Raw genomic sequence first — 19,982 nt, 5'->3', positions numbered from 1 at the left:
TCGTAGATCTACTCCACTCGTACTCGTAGAGTCCTTCCTTGCTTCAATGCTTGTTTTCCCATGGCCATGCATGCATCATGAGATACACACGCACTTTACAGTTTGTGGGATGAACCGAAATTGCAAATTCAACTTCCTTGGCTGGCAGAGTACTGTAGTGTAGATCAAGTGCAAATTGGAAAGTTAGTTTGATGGAAAGCATACCCCAACTGCGCTCCAGGTCCCAGACCCTGCCATTCTAGGGTGAGCTTGCACCATGACCGAAGGACATGAGCATTGTACTGTATGCTACGATTGCGATTGTGCTCATGCGGAAAGTAGCTGCGCTGTGATATTCTGTCGCAATCAGTGCGGCTCCAGGTTTCATGCTTGCAAAGAAGAGGAGCATCTAGCATTGTGTCCCAGGGAGGTGATCGCCTGCCTGAACGTGCAGCATGGTTGTCCGTATAAATTTGAGCGGTATCGGCAAGGTCCTCACCTGCTGCACTGTCCGGCAAGCGTCGTCTGCTGTAGTCATACCTGGTATCGTCGGAACAAGGCGGAAATTGAGGATGGAAACCCTTGTCCCGATCCTCTTCTCCCCGGTAATCACCTCGACTTTGCGCTGGCGCTGTGCGACCAGGACAGAGTGGGAGGTGCAGAGAATTTGCGGGAATGTGTGGTGCCAGCAAGACCGCGGTTACGACTTTGCCCTGGCATAAGCTTGTCGCCGCGTCAGGAAGCGCCAGCAACACTGAAGACAGCACTGTTTGCCCCCTGTTCAACGATGCAGAAGAGTACAGAGGAGACTGCAGACTCCTCAGAGCGCTTTGGTTGCACCACGCCCGATGGTCTCGTGGACAGCAGGAGGGACAGTTTGAAATCCGAGGAGCGTATGCTGGATGCTCGTCTACCTCAGGTACATCACATGCCGCCCTCCGGTTCGAATACCCCGGATAGAAGCATCGTTAGGTCTCACTCAAGAGAACTTGACACCGTCACTAGCGGTGATGATACTGATGGCAATGACGGCAGCCAACGCGAGCAAAGTAATTCACCAGAGTCACCCTTGCCGGATGCAGAGCCATCGACACATGAAGCTGAGGAGGGGACGGTGAACTTTCGGTCGGAGGAGACGGCGCAAAGGTCTCCAGAAACGGAAGCACAGTCGGGGGATGACTTCCGGAATAGGTCTGACTCGAGAAAAAGCAACCGGGCTCTTCGGGCCCCCGCCACGTTTCTCCGCGGCAAAAAGCTTGCCTGGAAACGGCGCAATGAAGCGCAGGAATCGCCAAGGGTCCGAACGCCACATCCCGATGTTGACTCCAGCATGTCGACTAAGCTGAGAGGACACATCAAGCATGGCAAGCACATGTTGTCCAAGGCGCTAGCTGAGGCAATCCACAACCACAACAATAAGGGTGTGAAGAGCAGTGCATCGGTAAAGCATCTTGCAATGGATCGGGCACGCTTAAACTACTCAGACAGCACGGACACAGATGTAGACGTTGTTTTGGTCGGCGGCAAGGGGAACTCTCCTGCCAGGAGTTCACATGACAATACTATGCTGACACCATTGCCCATCACACCTCATTCTAGTGATACCTACTACTTTAACCGCGATGACGATATTCTCAAGGGTCGCTGGCAACATACTGAGAAGCTGAGCGCGCCAACGTGCTTACCGGCAGAGAGCAATGTGCGAATGCTCCAATCAGGCCGAGTTGCTTCGCTCCTGTTCGAACTGTCTTTGTTCTTTTCTCCGCGACATGTCCTGCCTTGTGATGGTCTTGTGCAGTGCCAATGCTTGAAGTTCTTTCGGCGCGATGAGATTGCCAGCCACCAAGAATTCGCCCATGCAGGCATCGACTCGTTGCTCGCGGCCAATCTCTTCTACGAGCGCTGCCCAATGGCCAGTTTTGGCTGTACGTATGCCAGGCCTGCTCTGAGGATGCCGTGTGACAGGTGGACGCTGCATGTCGTGAAGCGCTCCCTGGCGATACGGCCGAATGCGCCCATCGAACTGCTGGCCCTCAACAATGGCTCGCTCTCGGAGTCGTCGCCACACCTGACAACGCTGCCCTCTTCCACACTGCAGCGCATCTGCACATTCCTGGACCCGCTCTCACTGATGTGCTTCGCAGAGACTTGCACGCACTTACGCCAAGTTGTCAGCAGCGTAGTCCAGCAGCGCGGAATGGTCACGCCGGTCTGGGAGAGAGCGGAAGATGATGACGGTGAAGTGTCGTGGTCCATTTCAAGACTTGTAAGGAACCGCTGTGCACGCTAATGTTGCCGGAGATTTTGTGTTGTCCCTGAAGTTTATTCCTGAAGTTGAATCTGCTATGGTGAAAGTTGGGATAACAATACACAGGCAGTGTTAGTAGTTGATACTCACTATGAAAGGACTTAAAAGTTAGAGCAAAATTTCGTAGACATTTTGTGCAGAACTTTGCTCAAAGTTTTCATTCCATGGGAAGTGAGAGGATAGGTTATTTCAGTGGCTGCCATTCCATTGGTGCGGTGTGCGTGAGCTTCCAGTCCAGCTAATGAGCTCGTGCGTGTGTGTGTGTGTGTTTGCAACGCACCGTGCATGCACTTGTGTTTCCTCAGCGCTGGACATTGTCAACGTTCGTAGCACCCGTCTCTCTTTGTAGCTGGGTGTCAACAGAGTTGAGGCCCACCAAGGATCACCTGCACTCATGCCCGCTCTTTCTGTCTGATTGTCGCCGCTACGAGAACCAGTGGCACGCACTCCCAGGCCTCACCAATGTCGAGTGTGTGGAGGTAGGTGGAATCCCCTATATGAATGGTATTTTTATATTTACTTAGGCTGCGTTTACACAACAACGATTGAAAACGATTTGCGTTTACACGACAACAAAGTACGACCTAAACGGAACAAAATCGTTGCGTTTACTACTATCGTTTACACGACGACGCCCGAAAATGATACCTAAACGGAACGAAATGGAAACGCACTTCAAAGTGTTTCAAAACGTTTTCAAAACGTTTTCGTTCTCGTGTAAACGGTGAAAACAATTGGAAACGGAGTGCGGTCATGGGAACCATTCCGCGCGGACTATATTTCGCGGGAAATATCCAACCCTTTCGCCCCGCCAGCCCGTACCAACTCCAACTTACGACTAGTAACGTGCTACTTCCCGCCCTTGCGCCAAGCCAGCACGTGCTACCTCCAGCCCGTTTTCCGTTTTCGTGTAAACGGTTCAAAACTATTTGCCGTTCTCGTGTAAACGGTTCAGAACGATTTGCCGTTCTCATTTAAACGGTTTGAAAACGATTCGAGGCCAGCCCGTTTTCGTTCCGTTCCATTTCGTTTCGTCTCCGTGTAGACGCAGCCTTAGGTCACATGACGCACGAGCGTACAGCTGCCGTGTTCAGTGCTCTCCCTGCAGAATTCCAAGTTGACGTCGTCTGCTATGATGCGATGCTCGGTGTGCATGTGATTTCCAGCGTTTCTACAAAGGTATCAAGATCTCTCCTCTCGAGCATCTGTGCAGGACTAGTTCGCTGGACACAGGCAGCTGAAAACATGCATACATGTGCATCGAACATTGCATCAAATAGAATGAGCTACACACTTTTCGAAATCATCTACTTCAGACAGTGTGCAGGTTACATCCAATATGAGAATTATGTAATAAATCCAGTACCGTAGTGTCGCGTATATAAGCATGACCTGTATAGAAGCATGGCTCAAATAGAAGGCGATTTTTCGAAGTGCTCCGTGACACAGAAGCACGATTTGAATAGAAGCCTAGCCGCTCTGTGCAAAGACTCGTGCACGTACTTGCACAGTACGTACGTGGCAGTATGCCCTGCACAGTGTACACTGCTGCTGTTGACGTAGAAGCGTGTTTTGAATAGAGGCATAACTTGAATAGAAGCATGGTTTGAACCCTGGCTTATATGGCCGTAAGCACCTGCTTTTATACGCGACATTAGGGTAGTACGTATTTTCGAATAACTAAATCCATGACCACCTCATTCCTGACCACCTCATTCCTGACGATGGTTACGAAGGATTTTGTGTGAAATGCAGTGCGTACTTGAGTGTAGGCGAGTTTCCTGCAAATGATTCAAATTCGTATTTTATCCATACATGGGAAATTTGCACCACGTTCCTTTCCATAATATAGAAATTCAGGGTTAGAAGTACTCTATGCTAGACACCCTTAGCAAAGACTCCTTGTTCTTGACCTGCCCGGTACGCGAACCCTTCGAATTTTTTTAGCAAACAATGGTAACGCTTTTTATGGTACTCATACCTTGACTACCCATATAGCGTTGAAGATGCAGCGTAGAACAGTTATGGGGGGCGGGGCTGATCTATCGATGCGACCGTAGCAGCAGTGACTTTTTTAGAGTTTTTTTGCCAAATATTGCGCATGTACCCGTTTTCACCAGTGCATATCATGCCATTAATGCCGTTAAATGGTTGTTCCGCACGAAATGTGGTGCTTGGCCGTAGACTTGGCCATGTGTCCACAAACCAGAGACTATTCTCATGGCAACAGCGTGCTAAAATAGCTTGCACCTTGCTAAAGTTCGAACACCAATCTCCGTTCCTTTTCCATTACAGCAATACCGTTACAAAAATTTTGTATGACGTTTTTCTGCAAAGGGTGCCTACTGTCGACCCTTTGTATATGGACGGTCCGTGGCGCTGCCCTAGAGGAACCGAGATTTTGTGGAGAACAGTTTGTGGACACGGCACCGTGAATTGCCAGTGTCACTTGGCTTAGGGTCAGCACCGGCGCTTGCCGTTTCGGCTGAAGCTAAGGAAGAACACCTACAAGGGCCTTTCTGACTCCATGCCAGTGCTCGACATGAAGTTCATGCCGATCCGCGTGTTTGTTCCACACTTCCGTATCTGTTTCGGTGCAAAGTACACACTCGGCATGGTCTCCACTGATTTAAATGTTTATGGGATCTTAGGGCAGCGCTGCGAACTGTCCCTTAAGGCCGATTCAAAATGCAATTTTTTTGCGACGCGACTTGCGACACTAGGACAGCGACACACGGTTCACAATCTTTTCCGTGTTTGCGACATCCATTATGCACTAGTAGTACCATGCACATGCACCCAGGGTAGAAACTGTCCTCCGTTTGTGTATGTTGCGTGTCGCATGTCGCAACAGTTGAACTTTCTTTAACTTCTGCAACAGGTGCCTTGCGACTGTATGCGACATATCACACAGCTCGCGATAGGCAATTTCTTGTCGCAACTATCGCATATCGCGTGTTAGGTTCTGCCGTACTTCTCCGCACAAAATCGCATGTGCTTATAAGGGGAAAGTCGCTGTTTTGGGCAGAATCAAGACGCCATTTGGCTGGCGTAAAAGCACGCGCGTATAGTATGCATGTACACCAGACCATAATGTGCACGTGGCCCTTTATGGATGCAGAAGCAAGTCTTCGTGCTCCGTTATGCGTTCTGGTACAGTCGACACGGGCGTTCCCTGCCCTGCCAGGCTTGGGTAAAGGCCCTTTATGGATGCAGAAGCAAGTCTTCGTGCTCCGTTATGCGTTCTGGTACAGTCGACACGGGCGTTCCCTGCCCTGCCAGGCTTGGGTAAAAAGTGCTTCTGGCATCAATTGTGCATGCATGTACATGTATCGATGTCAGGTGAGATGAATTAGGTACCGTAGTGAACTGCCTGGTGCTGGCTGAAACTGAGTGATTGTTCCTGACGGAACTGTGTGACTTGCTAAAATCAATGTAGTGATTGTACAGTTGCCATATGGATGCATCGCCTTTGCATGCCAGGATTTATTACTATTATTAGGCGAGACCAAAAAAATAGAGATTCCCGGGCCCTGCCGCACCAAAATCGAGCCAAAGCCATTTTTTTTAGCACATACATGTAGATCGGCCCTGCTTCGAGGGCGACAAGGATCAGCAGCGCAGGAACAAAACACGCATCATTTGTCTTGTCCATATTGTCTTCTTACTTCTTAGATGCTACGACGCATTGCTGGATGCAAACATCATTCTACAGTCGTCCCTCTCTAATCCGGCACCTTTTGCAACGGCATTTTCTGCTGGATAAACAAGGGTGCTGGATTATCAAATCCTGCCCTCCAACTTGGCCCACCTGTTAACATACATGTTTGTGTTGTACGTCAAAACGTAGGGATTTTCTGTCTCAATCCAAGTACGCTGTGGAATGCATGTCTATAACATCATCATCATCATCATAAGCCCATAGCCCAAAGGCCGTCGGGGCGTCACAGAGCAAGTATGAACAAGCGAGCGCCATAAAAATCTATCCGGTGATCAGTGAACGGAATCCTGAGAAGACGTCGATAGCTCCTCATTTCGAAAGCCTCGATCTTTTTCACAATTTCAGCAGTTAAGGTCCAAGACTGGCAAGCATAAAGGAATATGGATAAAACAATAGCATTGAGTACAGAGGCAATATGCTTTGGTTCTGCAAGAGTGCTCAATGCCTGATTCAGGCAGAGCGACGCACACAAAGGCACACAATGAAAACCTTGGCAAATTAAGTCCGTTGTGACTCAGAGTTTCATGGCTGAACCAATCATCAGACAACGATAATGGAATAGGAGGCGGCGCTGGTATATCTAAGTGGAGAGAGGTGTGATAATACGATAGCGAGAGGAGTAATCGCGTGAATGTATACAGGGACAGGCTATTTCAGAGGCAGATGCAGTAGGCGCAGGTCTAGCACTAACAAGTACGCGCTTAATCTCGCTCACACACCACACACACACATAGTAACACCCACACACATACACACATACACGCACACACTAACACACACATACACCCACCCACAACACCCTAACTTGCACACGGGCGCACGCACACACAGACATTGAGCATTGAGTAGACGTAATTTCGAGCCGATACTGATATTTCTATCCCTCCAGATTGTTACTAGTCGTGCAACAGCAGCCGAGGCTGCTGCGATCCGACTCCTCACTTCTTTGATTGAACGCTGATCATCAGTAATCGTGCTACCCAGATATTTAAACTCGCCAACCTGCTAGAGCTGCTTCCCGTCGATGGCTATGCTTGCGGACAGACCCCCGCTTGCTCCCATTACCAGTAGCTTACTCTTCTCAGTGCTGATTTCCATGCCGTATGATTTTGATGTGCTGGCCAGCCGGCCAGTAAGGTCTTGCAGTTCTTCCTCGCTGCCAGCCACCAGATCAATGTCATCTGCAAATCGCAGGTCTGTTACAATGCGTCCACCAATGCTAATGGAACTCGCGAATCCCTCTAATGACCTACAACTTAGTACAAGTAGATACCAGTTCTTCCAAGAAAATGTTGAATCTATAACATACACTTGGGAATAATATCCTATGCACTGGCTAGGATATTCCCAAGTGTATGTTACATGTGTTGTGTATGTTTACAATGCTCCCTGATAGCGATGTGCAACTGCTGGATTAGAGAATCGAATTATGTACAGTTTGAGTGATTTGTCGCAGAAAATGGCTGCTGGAGGCGGAATTCAAGTGCCGGATTAAAGCGTAGAAAATGAACTGAAAAAATCCGTTTTGCGAGAAAGTGTGCTGGTTTGCAAGGGTGCTGGATAAATAAGTGCCGGATTAGAGAGGACGACTGTACCATGTGTGAGCCTGAATGAGTATGTGGTTTCACTGCCTTTGCATGTATGTTCAGGTCACCAATGACAGTGAAGCAGACACAGGATCTGACTCTGATGACGGACCCGAAGAGGCAGAAGGCAGTAGGGTAAGCTCTGTTGATTTCTTGTCCATGGAAGTCATCAACTGCAACACTTTGAGTTGCCTGTGCGGACTGCGACATCCATACACCAATGTACACGTGATACAGAGTGACACCACACGTACTTGCCATATTTTCGGGAATTAGCACCTGTCTGAAATAAGCGCCACATCTTTTCAGGGCTTTTGTGTGGATTTGTTTCGAATTGGTTGAACATTTGAGGGCTCCCAAACTACTACTAGTGAGCGCCTCGGCCAGTATTGCCGAAAATATGGTACACACAAATACACAACACCGAGAGGCAGACTCAGTATCTCCTGGTGGCTCCAAGAAAGGAAAACCCCACCTCAAAAAAAAAAGAGTTTCTGATTGTGCCCTATGTGGGAGCTCCTGCCAACTTGACTGATAACTTCATGTGTCTCAATGTGCACTGTGTCCTTGTTTTGCCATGTACAGTCCAATGGCAATTTGACCGTGACTGGCTTCGCGCCGCAATCAACACATCACTCGTCGTTCCGCAAGACCTCCCGAAGCAGGCGGACGTCGACAAGCTATGCAGCCGAGCAGCTCACCGTCCAGCTGGACAACTGTGATGTGATCAGCGACGGGGAGCATGACGAACTGGACTCTAGCGACCCGTAGCAGTGCAAGCCTGCAGTGAGTGATGCAAAGTCCACGACTGAGTGTGACAGCCTAGTAGCAATACCTAGTTAGAATAGGTAGTGCTATTGACTGAGTATTTACGTATACCTGGCGCTGAGCAGAAATTTAGGTTGCTGCACCATCTAGCTTTGTTGTGTATGCACTCCTAACTCAGTAATAGCTTTTGAAACTCTGCTGTCCTAATGAATATCAACCAGTAAGCTTGGCTACCCTGCAGTCATATATTTATCACCTTGCATGTGGCATGCTCAGCAGCGTTGATTCTCCGCACCCATGTGATGTGGGTGTTGCACACGTGTGCGTGTGCATGCACGCGAGCGCGCATCATGATGTTATCCAGCTCGGCATTGACTCGATGTTAGTTCAGCTGGAAACATTCCGCTTTCTGCCCGTGTTGTTATCTGTGATCGGCTTTCGTCCCGCACAGCCCCTTTGCGTAGTCTTGTGAACTTTCTCTTTGAACAATGATTATAGGTCCTTTCCTTCTCTACCCACCCTCATACACAAGTAGTTTTATTCTGATTACTGCTACCAATGATGTTGCGCTGAGCTGCATGCTGACGATGGAATTACCTCTAGTGTGAACGCCGGGCATCAGATGATTGCTAGATCTTCACTGTATGCTTACTGTACACAGTGCTGCAGAACTATACCTTGTTTATAGATGGCGTTCGCCGAATCCGCATCCTTGGAATAATTTTTGATTTTTGACCCAGGTAGAACACGATTTTATTCAACTCGAAATTTATTGCTTGGCACAATGCACCTTGAATATTGTATGTATGAAGGCACGATAACTAAAAACACTATCAGATTTTACGACACAATCAACATCTCTTTTCATTCAACTCTGCTTGACCTGTTGATATGCTGCTTTCAAAGATTGTACATATCGTATGTCCGCACCTTTAAAGCCATGGCGGTATATTCGATTATAAAACCAGTCTCAGTTATAAAACCATGGGCTTCATAAATGAAATGACATTTGAAGTAAGTTTCGTAAAAATGAAGGAATAAGTACTATGCTAACAAACTTACAGCCCAGAAGGAAGAGTGAACAGGTGGATTTAGACTGAAATTTCTTTATGGCATGGCGTAGTAGGTGAGTCATTTTGCACCTAAAATAGCTAGGAAAGCAGCGGTGTTTCGAACATAAGGCCATGGCTTTAAAGGCACTGACATACGGTACATGTACTTCGAAAGTAGATGTACGAGTATTGTTAGTTTGACAGCATGAAAGGTGGAGGACACTGTGTTCAGAAACAGTGACCTTACTACAACCATCCAGGGTTGGCAGAGCCCCGGTCCGTTGGGACCATCTGAACCATATGGGTGTTGAACCCGGTTCTGACCCTCAATATGCTGGGGGAGTTTTTAGTAGGGATGTCCACAAAATGTTATTTTTTTCACCTAAAATGGAAATGTAAAATGTGCAGAAAAAAGCAAAATGTTTTCGGGATATTTTCGAAAGTTCTCTAACAAATTTATAAAATTGTAAAAAATCACCCAAATTGCGCGATAAATGTGACTGTTGCCATGGCAACCAAAATGGCGCTTCATGTACCAGACCTCTGAGATCTGGCCAGATCTACGAGTCGTCGAGCCGTATTGCCAGAATAGCTACAGCTGTTACAGAAACATCGGTGGAAATGGCGTGCAGTGAGCCAAGTGTGTTGACGGAGGTCCACTCCGACTCCAATGAGAAGAGCGAGGAAGAATCCGACACCATCTCCATCGTAGAGTCTTCCGGGCAAGCCGCGAGTAAACTCCTGCGGCAAGTTTGCTGGATAAATTGGCCCAAAATGGAAAAAGTGTGAAAATTGCCCAAATTGCAAAAAGTGTGAAAAATACCCAAAATGCAAAAAAATCGAAAACATTTTGTGGACATCCGGCCTAGTTTTTAGACTTCTCCTTACGTCAGTCGTGTATTCTTTGATCGCGCCTGGGTGTTGTCCTGATAGCCATGTAACTCCCCTAGCATAATGAGGGTCAGAACCGGGTTCAACACCCATATTATGGTTCAGATGGTCCCAACGGACCGGGGCTCTGCCAAACGTGGATGGTTGTACTAGTAAGGTCACTGTTTCCGAACACAGTGTCCTCCACCTTGTTTCATGCTGTCAAACTAACAACATGTGTGAACTATAACAAGGTTTATCTAATACAGTCAGACCTCGCATAACCGCACACATCCGTTTTCCAGAAAAATATCCGGATAGGCGAGGGAACCGGATAATCGGACACACCGGCATACTGTATGTGTACATGGCATATGCTGTAAATCGGTAACCAACGATTTTCTTCCGGATGGTGAGGGATCCGGATAAACGAGGACCGGATAAGCGAGGTCTGACTGTACTAATATTGAACTAGTGTTGGGTTATATAATACCATGTACGAGTATATATCACGACTATGTTGCGGTGTTCAAAGATTCAAAGACACACAAGTACAGTGCATGTGACCAGAGTATGCAACCCTGTCATCCGGCACAGGCCGGTGAATCACACTCACCCTGAGAGAAGAAAATGGGTGCATGTAACTTCGGTCTATATTTTTATTAGCTTCCTTGCTAATGATATGCATGTATCATGAAAGTTTCCGCTACACCAAGGGTGTCCGCCGGTAACGGCAGCATTTGCTATGCATGCACGTCACTGGTAGTTGCCCCATTTACGACATAACGTTAGATGTTGAAAAACAGATACAACCAAGAGCTACATGTAGCCAGTTTCTCCTGATACGACTACAAGTTTTGAAAATATTCAAGCCCCTTCAAAAATGTACATTGAAAAACAAAAGCCCCCACCGGCCATCTACTAGTATTATATTAGTGAATATAAAATAAAATAAACTTCAGCATGGTTTTTTTTTCTCCAGGATATTATATACCGGTATGCACTCTTACTGAGAAACATCATCAAATATGTTAAAAAAAACTTCGGCATGGGTTTTTTGGAACTTTTTCTCCAGGGATATATATGCACTCTTGCTGAGAAACATCATCAAGGACCACCGCCACCAGCAACCACCATGTTGTTGAAGAAAGTACATCAGTTTATCATTCACATCTGGTAAATATCTAAAAAGTAAAAAAACCTATTTTTAAAATCGAAAGACTTTGACAAGACAAAATCGATGTAGGATTTGCAATGTGATAAAAATTCTTGTAAATAATGCTTGTCTAGAAATTGTTCCTCTGTATGAAAGAAAACGTGAACGCAATATGGGTTTGCCGGGAGCCATTGGCAGACCACTGATAACTGGTCAAGAACGCAGCTTCCACCCAACAGACCTATCTAAAATTCAATCCTAGTTGGGTCCTGTCGATCGACCTCGGTCACACAAGACCATCAACAGCATCTCCACAAGTGTTTTTCTTCTACCCTACATGCATAACCACTACACTCTACGTATGAAAGAAAACCAACCGGATGATGGGGGGATGGCAGTTCGGGGGAAAAGAAACTAGTATTGTTGCCCGTCCGCCACAAATCCAAATCAACTCCACTATTGGTCACTACTGATCAGCCAGAGGGTCACCATCAGTGGAATGGCCAGCATCTGCAGCTGAGCGCTGACGAACTTCACACTCGGGGTCGGTACTTGGCTTGTTGTTCGCCCCCGTATCCTGTTGGGAGCTGCTGTGGTGGTCCATTATTGCGCTGCCAAGCGACTCGACAGACTCGACAGCGAATGGCCGTGGTTCGCTGCTTCTGCGAGGGACGTCTGAGCGTGTCGTGGAGTCTGATGCACAGGGACTGGTTGGTAGAGCAGCAGTCGGTTCATCACTCTCCGGAATTGGAAGGCGAGTGTTGTCGCTGTAGCAATGGCCACCATCAGACACTTCAGGTACTCCTGCTGCTGTAGAGTGAGCTGCCTCTGATGGATCCAAACTCTTCTCCTGCTGCAGGGGGCGCAGTACTTCAACAGGCTCCGAGCGGTGCTCAACTCGGCGAATATCCTGGGACCTGCTGCGGTCCCCAATAGCTAGGTATCCGCCATCACTATAACTTCTGCCAGTTAGCTCAGCATGCATGAAATGGGAACGCTGATCACTCTGCGCTCTTGCTTCAATGCGCTCCACCTGCTGTTGCCTCTGGATCTGATCAGAAAGCATTCTACGGAGCTCGGAGCTCTGAGGGGTCAGAATCACAGATATACACATTGAAAGGATTAGTAATGAAGTATTTAAGGCCACACCAAGTTATTTCTATGTTTTGCGTCACCGCGCGCGTACCTTTTCGCACCGTTGCCAAGAAAAAAGTACACAAACGAGTCAATCGATGGCTGTTCTGGCAAACTTTCTCTAGCCAGTATGGCAGATCAGCTTCTCGATAATCTTGCATTCTAGGCGATGGTCCATAGAAAGTGTGGGCGAAGAAAATTCTTTCCAAGCCGTCCGGAAGGGCCTGCTCATCAAGCGAGCGGAGATTCCAGATGTCAAAGACTCCGAGTTTTTCCAGGATTGTCGTGATGGAGGGGAATTCCACTCGATTCATGCAGAAGAAGCCATCCCTGAAATCTGTGGCGGTATCGCTCCAGCTCAGTCTGCCAGCTGAACTGTGCCGACTTTTGGTCTTTTTTGACAAGTGACAGTTTACAGACTGAGTGTAGAATATAGCTCACAAAGAATGGAGTTTTGTTTTTTCTTCCTTTTTTTTCCCGCCCGCCTGCATGCCTTTTCCAGGAAATTTCCAACGCAAAACATAGAACTAACTTTGTGTGGCCTAATGCTACTAAACTTTAAGGTACTGTAAATGCTGGATATAATGTGCCCCTTTGATTTTCGATAATTTATCACTATATCCGGTGCATCACTATAGCCGATTTGCATGTACATGTATGACTGACACATGGCACATGACTGTGCATGAAATGATGCGTACACGCTGGAAAAAGCATGAAAAGCAGCCACGTGTACATGTGGCTGCTTACAGCATACAGGGAAGAATTTTCTCTTACTCACGTCTGCTGCCAGATGCATCCAGGCAACACTGGATCAGTTTTGGACGAAATGAACATTATTAGAAGAAGACTTGTTTTGTGATCATCACCCTTGATCAATATATGCGATAAATATCTTCCTGTACATTTGATATGGTTTGCTTCCTGAAGCCCATCACAATGAGCGATATTAGTCTTACCCATGACGCTGAAGCACTGTCTGTCCACATTTCCCTACCACAACACCCACTGACAGTCATCTGTGCATATCGCCCTCCTACACAGACAGTCAATTTCTGGCAGAAGCTTACCGAAATGACAGATGACACACTTCAGTCTTCACCACCAAAGTCTACTCTTATTGTCGTTGGTGATTTCAATGTCAATGTACAAGACAGTCACCATCCACATTACCACCATCTGGAAACATATTGTCATGATCTAGGCCTCCGTAACATAGTCAATACACCAACGAGATTTACCAGCCAATCCACTCTAGACTTAGTCCTGGTACCCAATACACTGCAATATATCTCACCTAATGATCAAGTACACACCGACCTCTATCTCCATACCTGCTGAGTAGAACCGTGCGACGTGTCCGACCACCAACTTGTAACTGTACAACTATGCACCTCCTCACTACCAATCGTACGCTCCCAACATAACTTCTACACTCGCAAGCCACCCATTCGCACACTACCTATTTGTGAATTCCAGACAAGTGTAGCTCAACAAATGGACAATCTACAAACTCACAATGATGATCTCCAGAGCTTGCAGGCTAAGATCACTTCTTCGCTAGATCAATACTGCCCGTTGGTACAAGTACGTGCTACCAGGAAACAGATGCCGCAACCCTGGGTCGATGATGAACTCCGTCAACTGCTTTTCCGAAGAAAACGTGCCCACTGTGCCATGATCAAACACCCAGACTGTGCACGTCTTGTCCAGAACTTCAGAGGTCTTAGACGGCAATGTAAATTGCTTACTAAGAAAAAACGTGCTGCGTTCTTCCAGCAACAACTGCATAACCATCGACGTAATCCACGTGCCCAGTGGTTCATTCTCAACACTTTACTTGGAAGGAAGAAAATCTCGCAAAACCCTGCTGCAAGTCTGCATGATATCAAAACTACTTTTGCCAAGGTCATCACAGATCCTTCACTCAACGCACAAATCCCTCTGACTATTCCACATGGGCCACGGCCTCAACACTCTTCTCGGAGTTCACAGCTGTGACAGCCGATGACATCCTGGCTCACGTACGGCGTCTTGACAACCGCAAGGCCACAGGTCCTGAGTTGATCCCTCCCACCATCTACAAGATACTTGGAGAGCAAATATCAGCACCACTTGCACGGCTCTTCCCGTCCTCACTCTCCACCGGTGAGTTTCCCGAATGCTACAAATTTGCACATGTACGTCCCATCTACAAGAGAGGCGACAAGTCCATTGCTAGCAACTACAGGCCGATATCACTGTTGCCCCAGTTGGCTAAGCTTATGGAGACACTGGCACACGAACAACTCATGGACCACATCTACACTGCTCCGAATGCGACACCACTACTCCCTCCGGAGCAATTTGCGTACCGGAAACACCACTCCTGTGAAGACCTACTGGCGTGTGTAGTGAACGACTGGCACACATCCTTTGATCAGGGACACTTTGTTGTTGCCGCATTCCTGGACATGTCAAAGGCATTTGATTCGGTAAACCATAGCATGCTCCTACAAGAATTGACAGACATTGGCGTGGGAGGTACAGCTTTGCACTGGTTCCTTACGTACCTACAGAACCGGGAACAGCGTGTCGTCACAAAGACAGCTCAGGGGGACACATACGCAGGAAACAGAGGTGTGCCGCAAGGCTCTGTCCTTGGGCCCTCTTTATTCAATATATCAGTTCATAATCTTCCCTCGGCAACGAAGCACTGCAAGGCACGGCAATACGCAGATGATGTTTCCCTCTACAAAGCTGGCAAGGACCTAAACCAACTCACACTCGATCTCGCTGAGGATATTACCATTGTTCGTGATTTCCTGGCTGCACGAGGTCTCCGCCTCAATCCTGACAAGACTCAGTTCATAATCTTCAGGTCGAAGTTCACACCTTTGACCCCTGACGTCAGCCTTCAACTGAACAACACCTCAATTGCCCCTTTGCCTGAAGTGAAGTACCTCGGCATCGTTTTGGATGAACACCTTACTTTCGGTGCCCACATCGCCCACCTTGAGCGCAATATTGGAAACAAGATCGCTGTGTTCAGGAAGATACGACACCAACTTACGGAGCACGCCAAGAAAACATTCTACATATCGTCCATCCAATCAGTTCTCGAGTGCGGGTCGAATGCGTTTGCTCACTGCCTTCGTGAGGGTCAATATGAGCGCCTGGTTCGCTTGAGTCGACGTGCCTTGCGCACGGTGTTCAACCTCGGTCGCTTCAACAGCATCAGTGCATTACAAAAACGCAACCATTTACTCCCACTTGCCGCTCGGTATCAGCTCAGACTTTTCGTTCTTATTTTCCGTTCACTAAATGATCTCGCAAGCCCCCTACTCTCTAGTTGTTTTTCGTTGCGCAGTGCATCATCACACACAAACTCCTGTACACGCTCTCAAGTTTCTAAAGCCCTTGCTCCCCCCTGCTTCAAATCGGTATGGTCTTTTTTCTCTTAGTTTTCTAGGCTCAGATCGCTGGAACTCTCTACCTGCTGACATTTGCCTATGCACATCTGTTTCTCGCTTCCGTCACCTTGTTTTGGCACATTTAGGGTACCCTGTAAGAAGGCCTTAGGCCTGTGGGGATTGCCCTATCAAAAATTTAATAATAATAATAAATAATAATAACGGTATAAAGGAAAAGGACATATGGATACGAGTTAAGAGTAACTCTCCATCACTGTAACTGGATACTATATACAGTCAGAAAGTGCCATGACTATGCACAAAACTGACAGAGTACTGAGACATTCGACGTCCTGACACCTAGCTTCAACACATCTCCGTAGCGCTAACCGACAGCCTTCCAACTTGGCGGTCGTGAGTCAGTCAAGTGAGAATTCAAGTCGGCAGGAAAACCATGTAGGAAGCAACACACTCTTCCCCTACTATCGCCGAAGTCGCACCAACCTCTTCTATCATTATAGCCGATATATATCGTTACACCCGGTCACTTTATAAACGCTACTCACTGTATGGTACTTTCATAGTACATGCAACGTAGTGCTACTGTGCATGCGACTGTTCATAGTCTCATAGGCGTACTAAAGTTATGTGGCTGTGCAACATGAGTTACATGAACACAACAGTTGCACCTGTAGCACTACCATGCAACACAAGCTGGATCAGAACTGCATCGGACAGATGCTATTACAACAGGTCATGCACTTTGTACCTGCTTCGAAGCATCCGGCATGTTTTGCTACCCAAAGTCCATTCTTAGGACCGATATATTCTACTATGCGACAACATTGCTTGTAAGAATAAAAATGTTCACTTGAAACCCATGCTATGTCAGATTACGAAAATATGAGAGTTCATTCTTGTAGGCAGTAAATACACGACCACACTATAATTGATTTTTTGATACGCACTGTACTGTACTTGTACACCACTTATATAAAAATAACTTGCCATCGTTTTTTTGTAAGAGTCTCACTCGGAGTCACCATTGCTCGATTCATCAGAGCTCAATTCACCAGAACTGACAGGTCGATCGAAGTCACAGAGTTTTGTTTACGGAGGAAGTACGTGTTACTGTTTTGTAAGAATGATCTACGTTCTTGACGAAGAAAAGAGCATTCGTTACGGCAAACTTCCCATTTAATTACGTTCACCAGTGCAACGTGACTTACTTCCTGCCGCAAGGCCCGGAGCTGTTGCGAATCCTCATCGCGCCGGGCATCAGAGAGCGCAGGTACAGTGGGAGCGGACGGTGCTATAGACAGCAAGAAAGGCACTCTGATGCTATACCTCATGGCAGTCAGTACCAGTAGGATGATGATGAAAAGAAGAAAGATGGGAATGAGGATGGCCACAAAGACGTGAGAGACCACCGGCAGCTCCACCATTAGTGCTTTCGTGCATTTACCCAGGGCTCCAAACACGTACACCAGAGGATCAGTGAACAAGCGAGTGAACGCCACAGCAATTGCCTAAAGAATATACAGCAAAAAGCACACACATGCACATGCATATGCGCACGCACACCACACACACGCCCATGCACATGCACACACGCACATGCACACACACACACACACACACACACACACACACACACACACACACACACACACACACACACACACACACACACACACACACACACACACACACACAGTGATGTCGTATTCAATAGCAAGTTGCGGTCACTTGGGTCTGACGGTCTCGCTTTGCTAAAAACCTCATCATTCGGGGCTTGAGAGATGTACAGAAAAACCTGTCAAGGCGACCACTCGGATAAGGCGACCACCTGTCCTAGAAGACCACCGCAACCAGGACCAAGGGATGCTATTTCCAGGCAAATGACCCTGGATAAGGCGACCATCTGGTATCAGAGACCAGATTTTTGAAGGTCCCTTGAGCGGTCGTCTTAGACAGATTTCACTGTAGGTCACGATTCTATACCACATTGTGACATATCGACTAATTGTGCAAGGACACTTACGACATACATTCATGGATTGCCACCTACACGTACATACCCACATAGCACTATGGCCATGCAGACAAGTACAGTGCTGCCAACCAACTGAGTCTGTTTTGCGTGCTGCGACTTCTGATTTTCCGTATTTCACAGTGTTTTTCCGTACTACCAAATGTACTGCCGTGTGCATTGCTTGTATTGTGCTTTTCTGACACTAGCATGCTTGTCGGTGGCTGAATTTGCTAGCGCAAAAGTGTGTGACTTGTACCAGGACATGATATTTCGTGCTGCAATTAGTCGAAGCATGGCATGGACTCGCTTTGGCACAGGGATATTCATCGCTCCGTTGGCGCTTGCCATGCTTCTACATACACATCTGTAACTGAACGACCCTCTTCAATTTTCCGTACCATTTTGCTCAAATTCCGTACTGCAGACGAAGGAGTGATTTTCCGTACAAATATGGAAGGTTAGCAGCACTGCAAGTAGCACAGACTCTAGCCTATCAAAATACATTATCATTGTTTGTGAATGTCCCAAGACAAAACCTGCACAATTTTCCAGTAACCAGAGCGTCCCAAGTTTGCACGCTACAACAGTAAAGCAGCTTTATCAATCCAGCCCCCTCCCTAGCCCGGCAAACCTTCTGGCGCACAAGTGGTGTTGGATTATAACGGCACTACAGTACGATAATATACACATAGGCAGACTTTTAAGCCACTTGAAGTGACAAACTTACGTGTATGTTTCACCGTTATACCGGTATCGAGAGTCTACAAACGGGGGCGGGGGAATGATTGCACCTCCAAGAGCGCAAGGCCACGATTCTACAGGTGTGTGTGTGTGTGTGTGTGTGTGTCACAGAAGGAGGGGGTACAGTCTCCACTGACCTGAGCCGGCGTGACTTCGGACAGCGGACTGACAAGCAGAGCCTTCTGGTGCTTGAGGCAAGGATCCTCGGAGACAATAAACACCGACTTCATGACCAAGCCGACATTGGTCCACATCGATATCTCGCTGTCGGGCTGACACGCCTCCGGTATGCCTTTCATTATTTCTGCCATCTGCTTGGACTGAGCTTCGCTGTAAAGCCTGTACCATTCCCAGGGCACTGAGATCATGAAAAGGACAAGCACGGCCCACGTCATCACGCCCCAAAAGTTGCCACGGACGGCCGTCAGCAAGAGCATGATGGTATACATTAGGAAGATGAGTGCACCGCCGCCCAAACAACAGAACAGCACGTCTTGATACCACGGGCGTCTAGCGATGCCAATGAATGGCAGCTCGTCCATTGCATGCCATCCATCCTCGCCTGGACTACGCAGCGGCTTCATTTCCAAGAAGTCCACAAGAGCGTCATACACTTCATGAGGATTCTTCGCTTCTCCGTTGCGATAGTTTCTCAGCACATCCACAGAGTCGCGGGAAATCTCTCCTTCAAGGCGAAACTGACCAAATTCGAATCCAACCTGGTCAAACTCGGTCAAGACGTGATCAACTAAGCGACGGAAATGGAAATCTTTGTGAGCGGTGGGAGGATTGACGTCCTTTTCTTTCTGAGCACTGCCCGTGCTGCCATCATTATTTCCATTCCGACTCTGTGTCTCTGTGGTGTCCTGTGCATATGCGTGCCCCTCGTCTTTGTTATGTGATGCAGGCACATCAAACAGCTCCAGAGGATCCACCCATTCCGGATCTCCTTCTCTCACTTCTTTGGGCAGACATCCGCTGGCTAATAGTAGCAGGAGCGTCACGGTTAGCAGGGGATAGTATCCATGCCATCCAAGTCCAGCTGGTAACATCTTTCGGAGAAAATGAATACAGCCAGGATCTAGGAAAGCACTGTATTCCAGCCAGCGCAACGTGGTTCTGATGTGTGGAGTCAGCTACCATGTAGAATCGATGTGGTATATCAAGCCGCCCAAACGACTTGAAGTTGAAAACGCTTATGGAGAAGAGCACGACACACGTACACGGACATGGTGACTTC

The 19,982-nt window shown here is 47.5% G+C and overlaps 2 protein-coding genes across 2 annotated transcripts; one reads left to right on the top strand and one right to left on the bottom strand.

The window, feature by feature from the left end:
- The first annotated feature begins 116 nt into the window (after nt 1-116).
- LOC135815731 (F-box only protein 30-like) lies at nt 117-8,971 on the top strand. The gene is made up of 4 exons (XM_065329068.1): nt 117-2,245; nt 2,593-2,766; nt 7,658-7,729; nt 8,180-8,971. The coding sequence occupies exons 1-4, from the start codon at nt 257-259 to the stop codon at nt 8,363-8,365; spliced, it is 2,421 nt and encodes an 806-aa protein (XP_065185140.1). The 5' UTR covers nt 117-256; the 3' UTR covers nt 8,366-8,971.
- Nucleotides 8,972-11,407: 2,436 nt separating this feature from the next.
- Nucleotides 11,408-19,982, bottom strand: LOC135815730 (chloride channel CLIC-like protein 1). Its single transcript, XM_065329067.1, has 3 exons — nt 18,880-19,982; nt 17,196-17,495; nt 11,408-12,524 (listed from the first exon to the last, which is right to left on the bottom strand). The coding sequence occupies exons 1-3, from the start codon at nt 19,792-19,794 to the stop codon at nt 11,907-11,909; spliced, it is 1,833 nt and encodes a 610-aa protein (XP_065185139.1). The 5' UTR covers nt 19,795-19,982; the 3' UTR covers nt 11,408-11,906.

This window comes from Sycon ciliatum, chromosome 4 (assembly GCF_964019385.1).
Source record: "Sycon ciliatum chromosome 4, ocSycCili1.1, whole genome shotgun sequence".
NCBI lineage: Eukaryota > Metazoa > Porifera > Calcarea > Leucosolenida > Sycettidae > Sycon > Sycon ciliatum.
Note: the sequence above shows the minus strand (reverse complement) of the source record. Positions and strands in the feature narration are given on the sequence as shown.

Coding starts and splice junctions, on each gene's coding strand:
- LOC135815731 (XM_065329068.1), top strand. CDS start 257: ATGACCGAAGGACATGAGCATTGTACTGTATGCTACGATTGCGATTGT. Junction 2,246..2,592: donor CGTGGTCCATTTCAAGACTT/GTAAGGAACCGC, acceptor GTGTTTCCTCAG/CGCTGGACATTGTCAACGTT. Junction 7,730..8,179: donor AAGAGGCAGAAGGCAGTAGG/GTAAGCTCTGTT, acceptor TGCCATGTACAG/TCCAATGGCAATTTGACCGT.
- LOC135815730 (XM_065329067.1), bottom strand. CDS start 19,794: ATGTTACCAGCTGGACTTGGATGGCATGGATACTATCCCCTGCTAACC. Junction 17,496..18,879: donor CCGAAGTCACGCCGGCTCAG/GTCAGTGGAGAC, acceptor TATATTCTTTAG/GCAATTGCTGTGGCGTTCAC. Junction 12,525..17,195: donor TCCGGGCCTTGCGGCAGGAA/GTAAGTCACGTT, acceptor CTGACCCCTCAG/AGCTCCGAGCTCCGTAGAAT.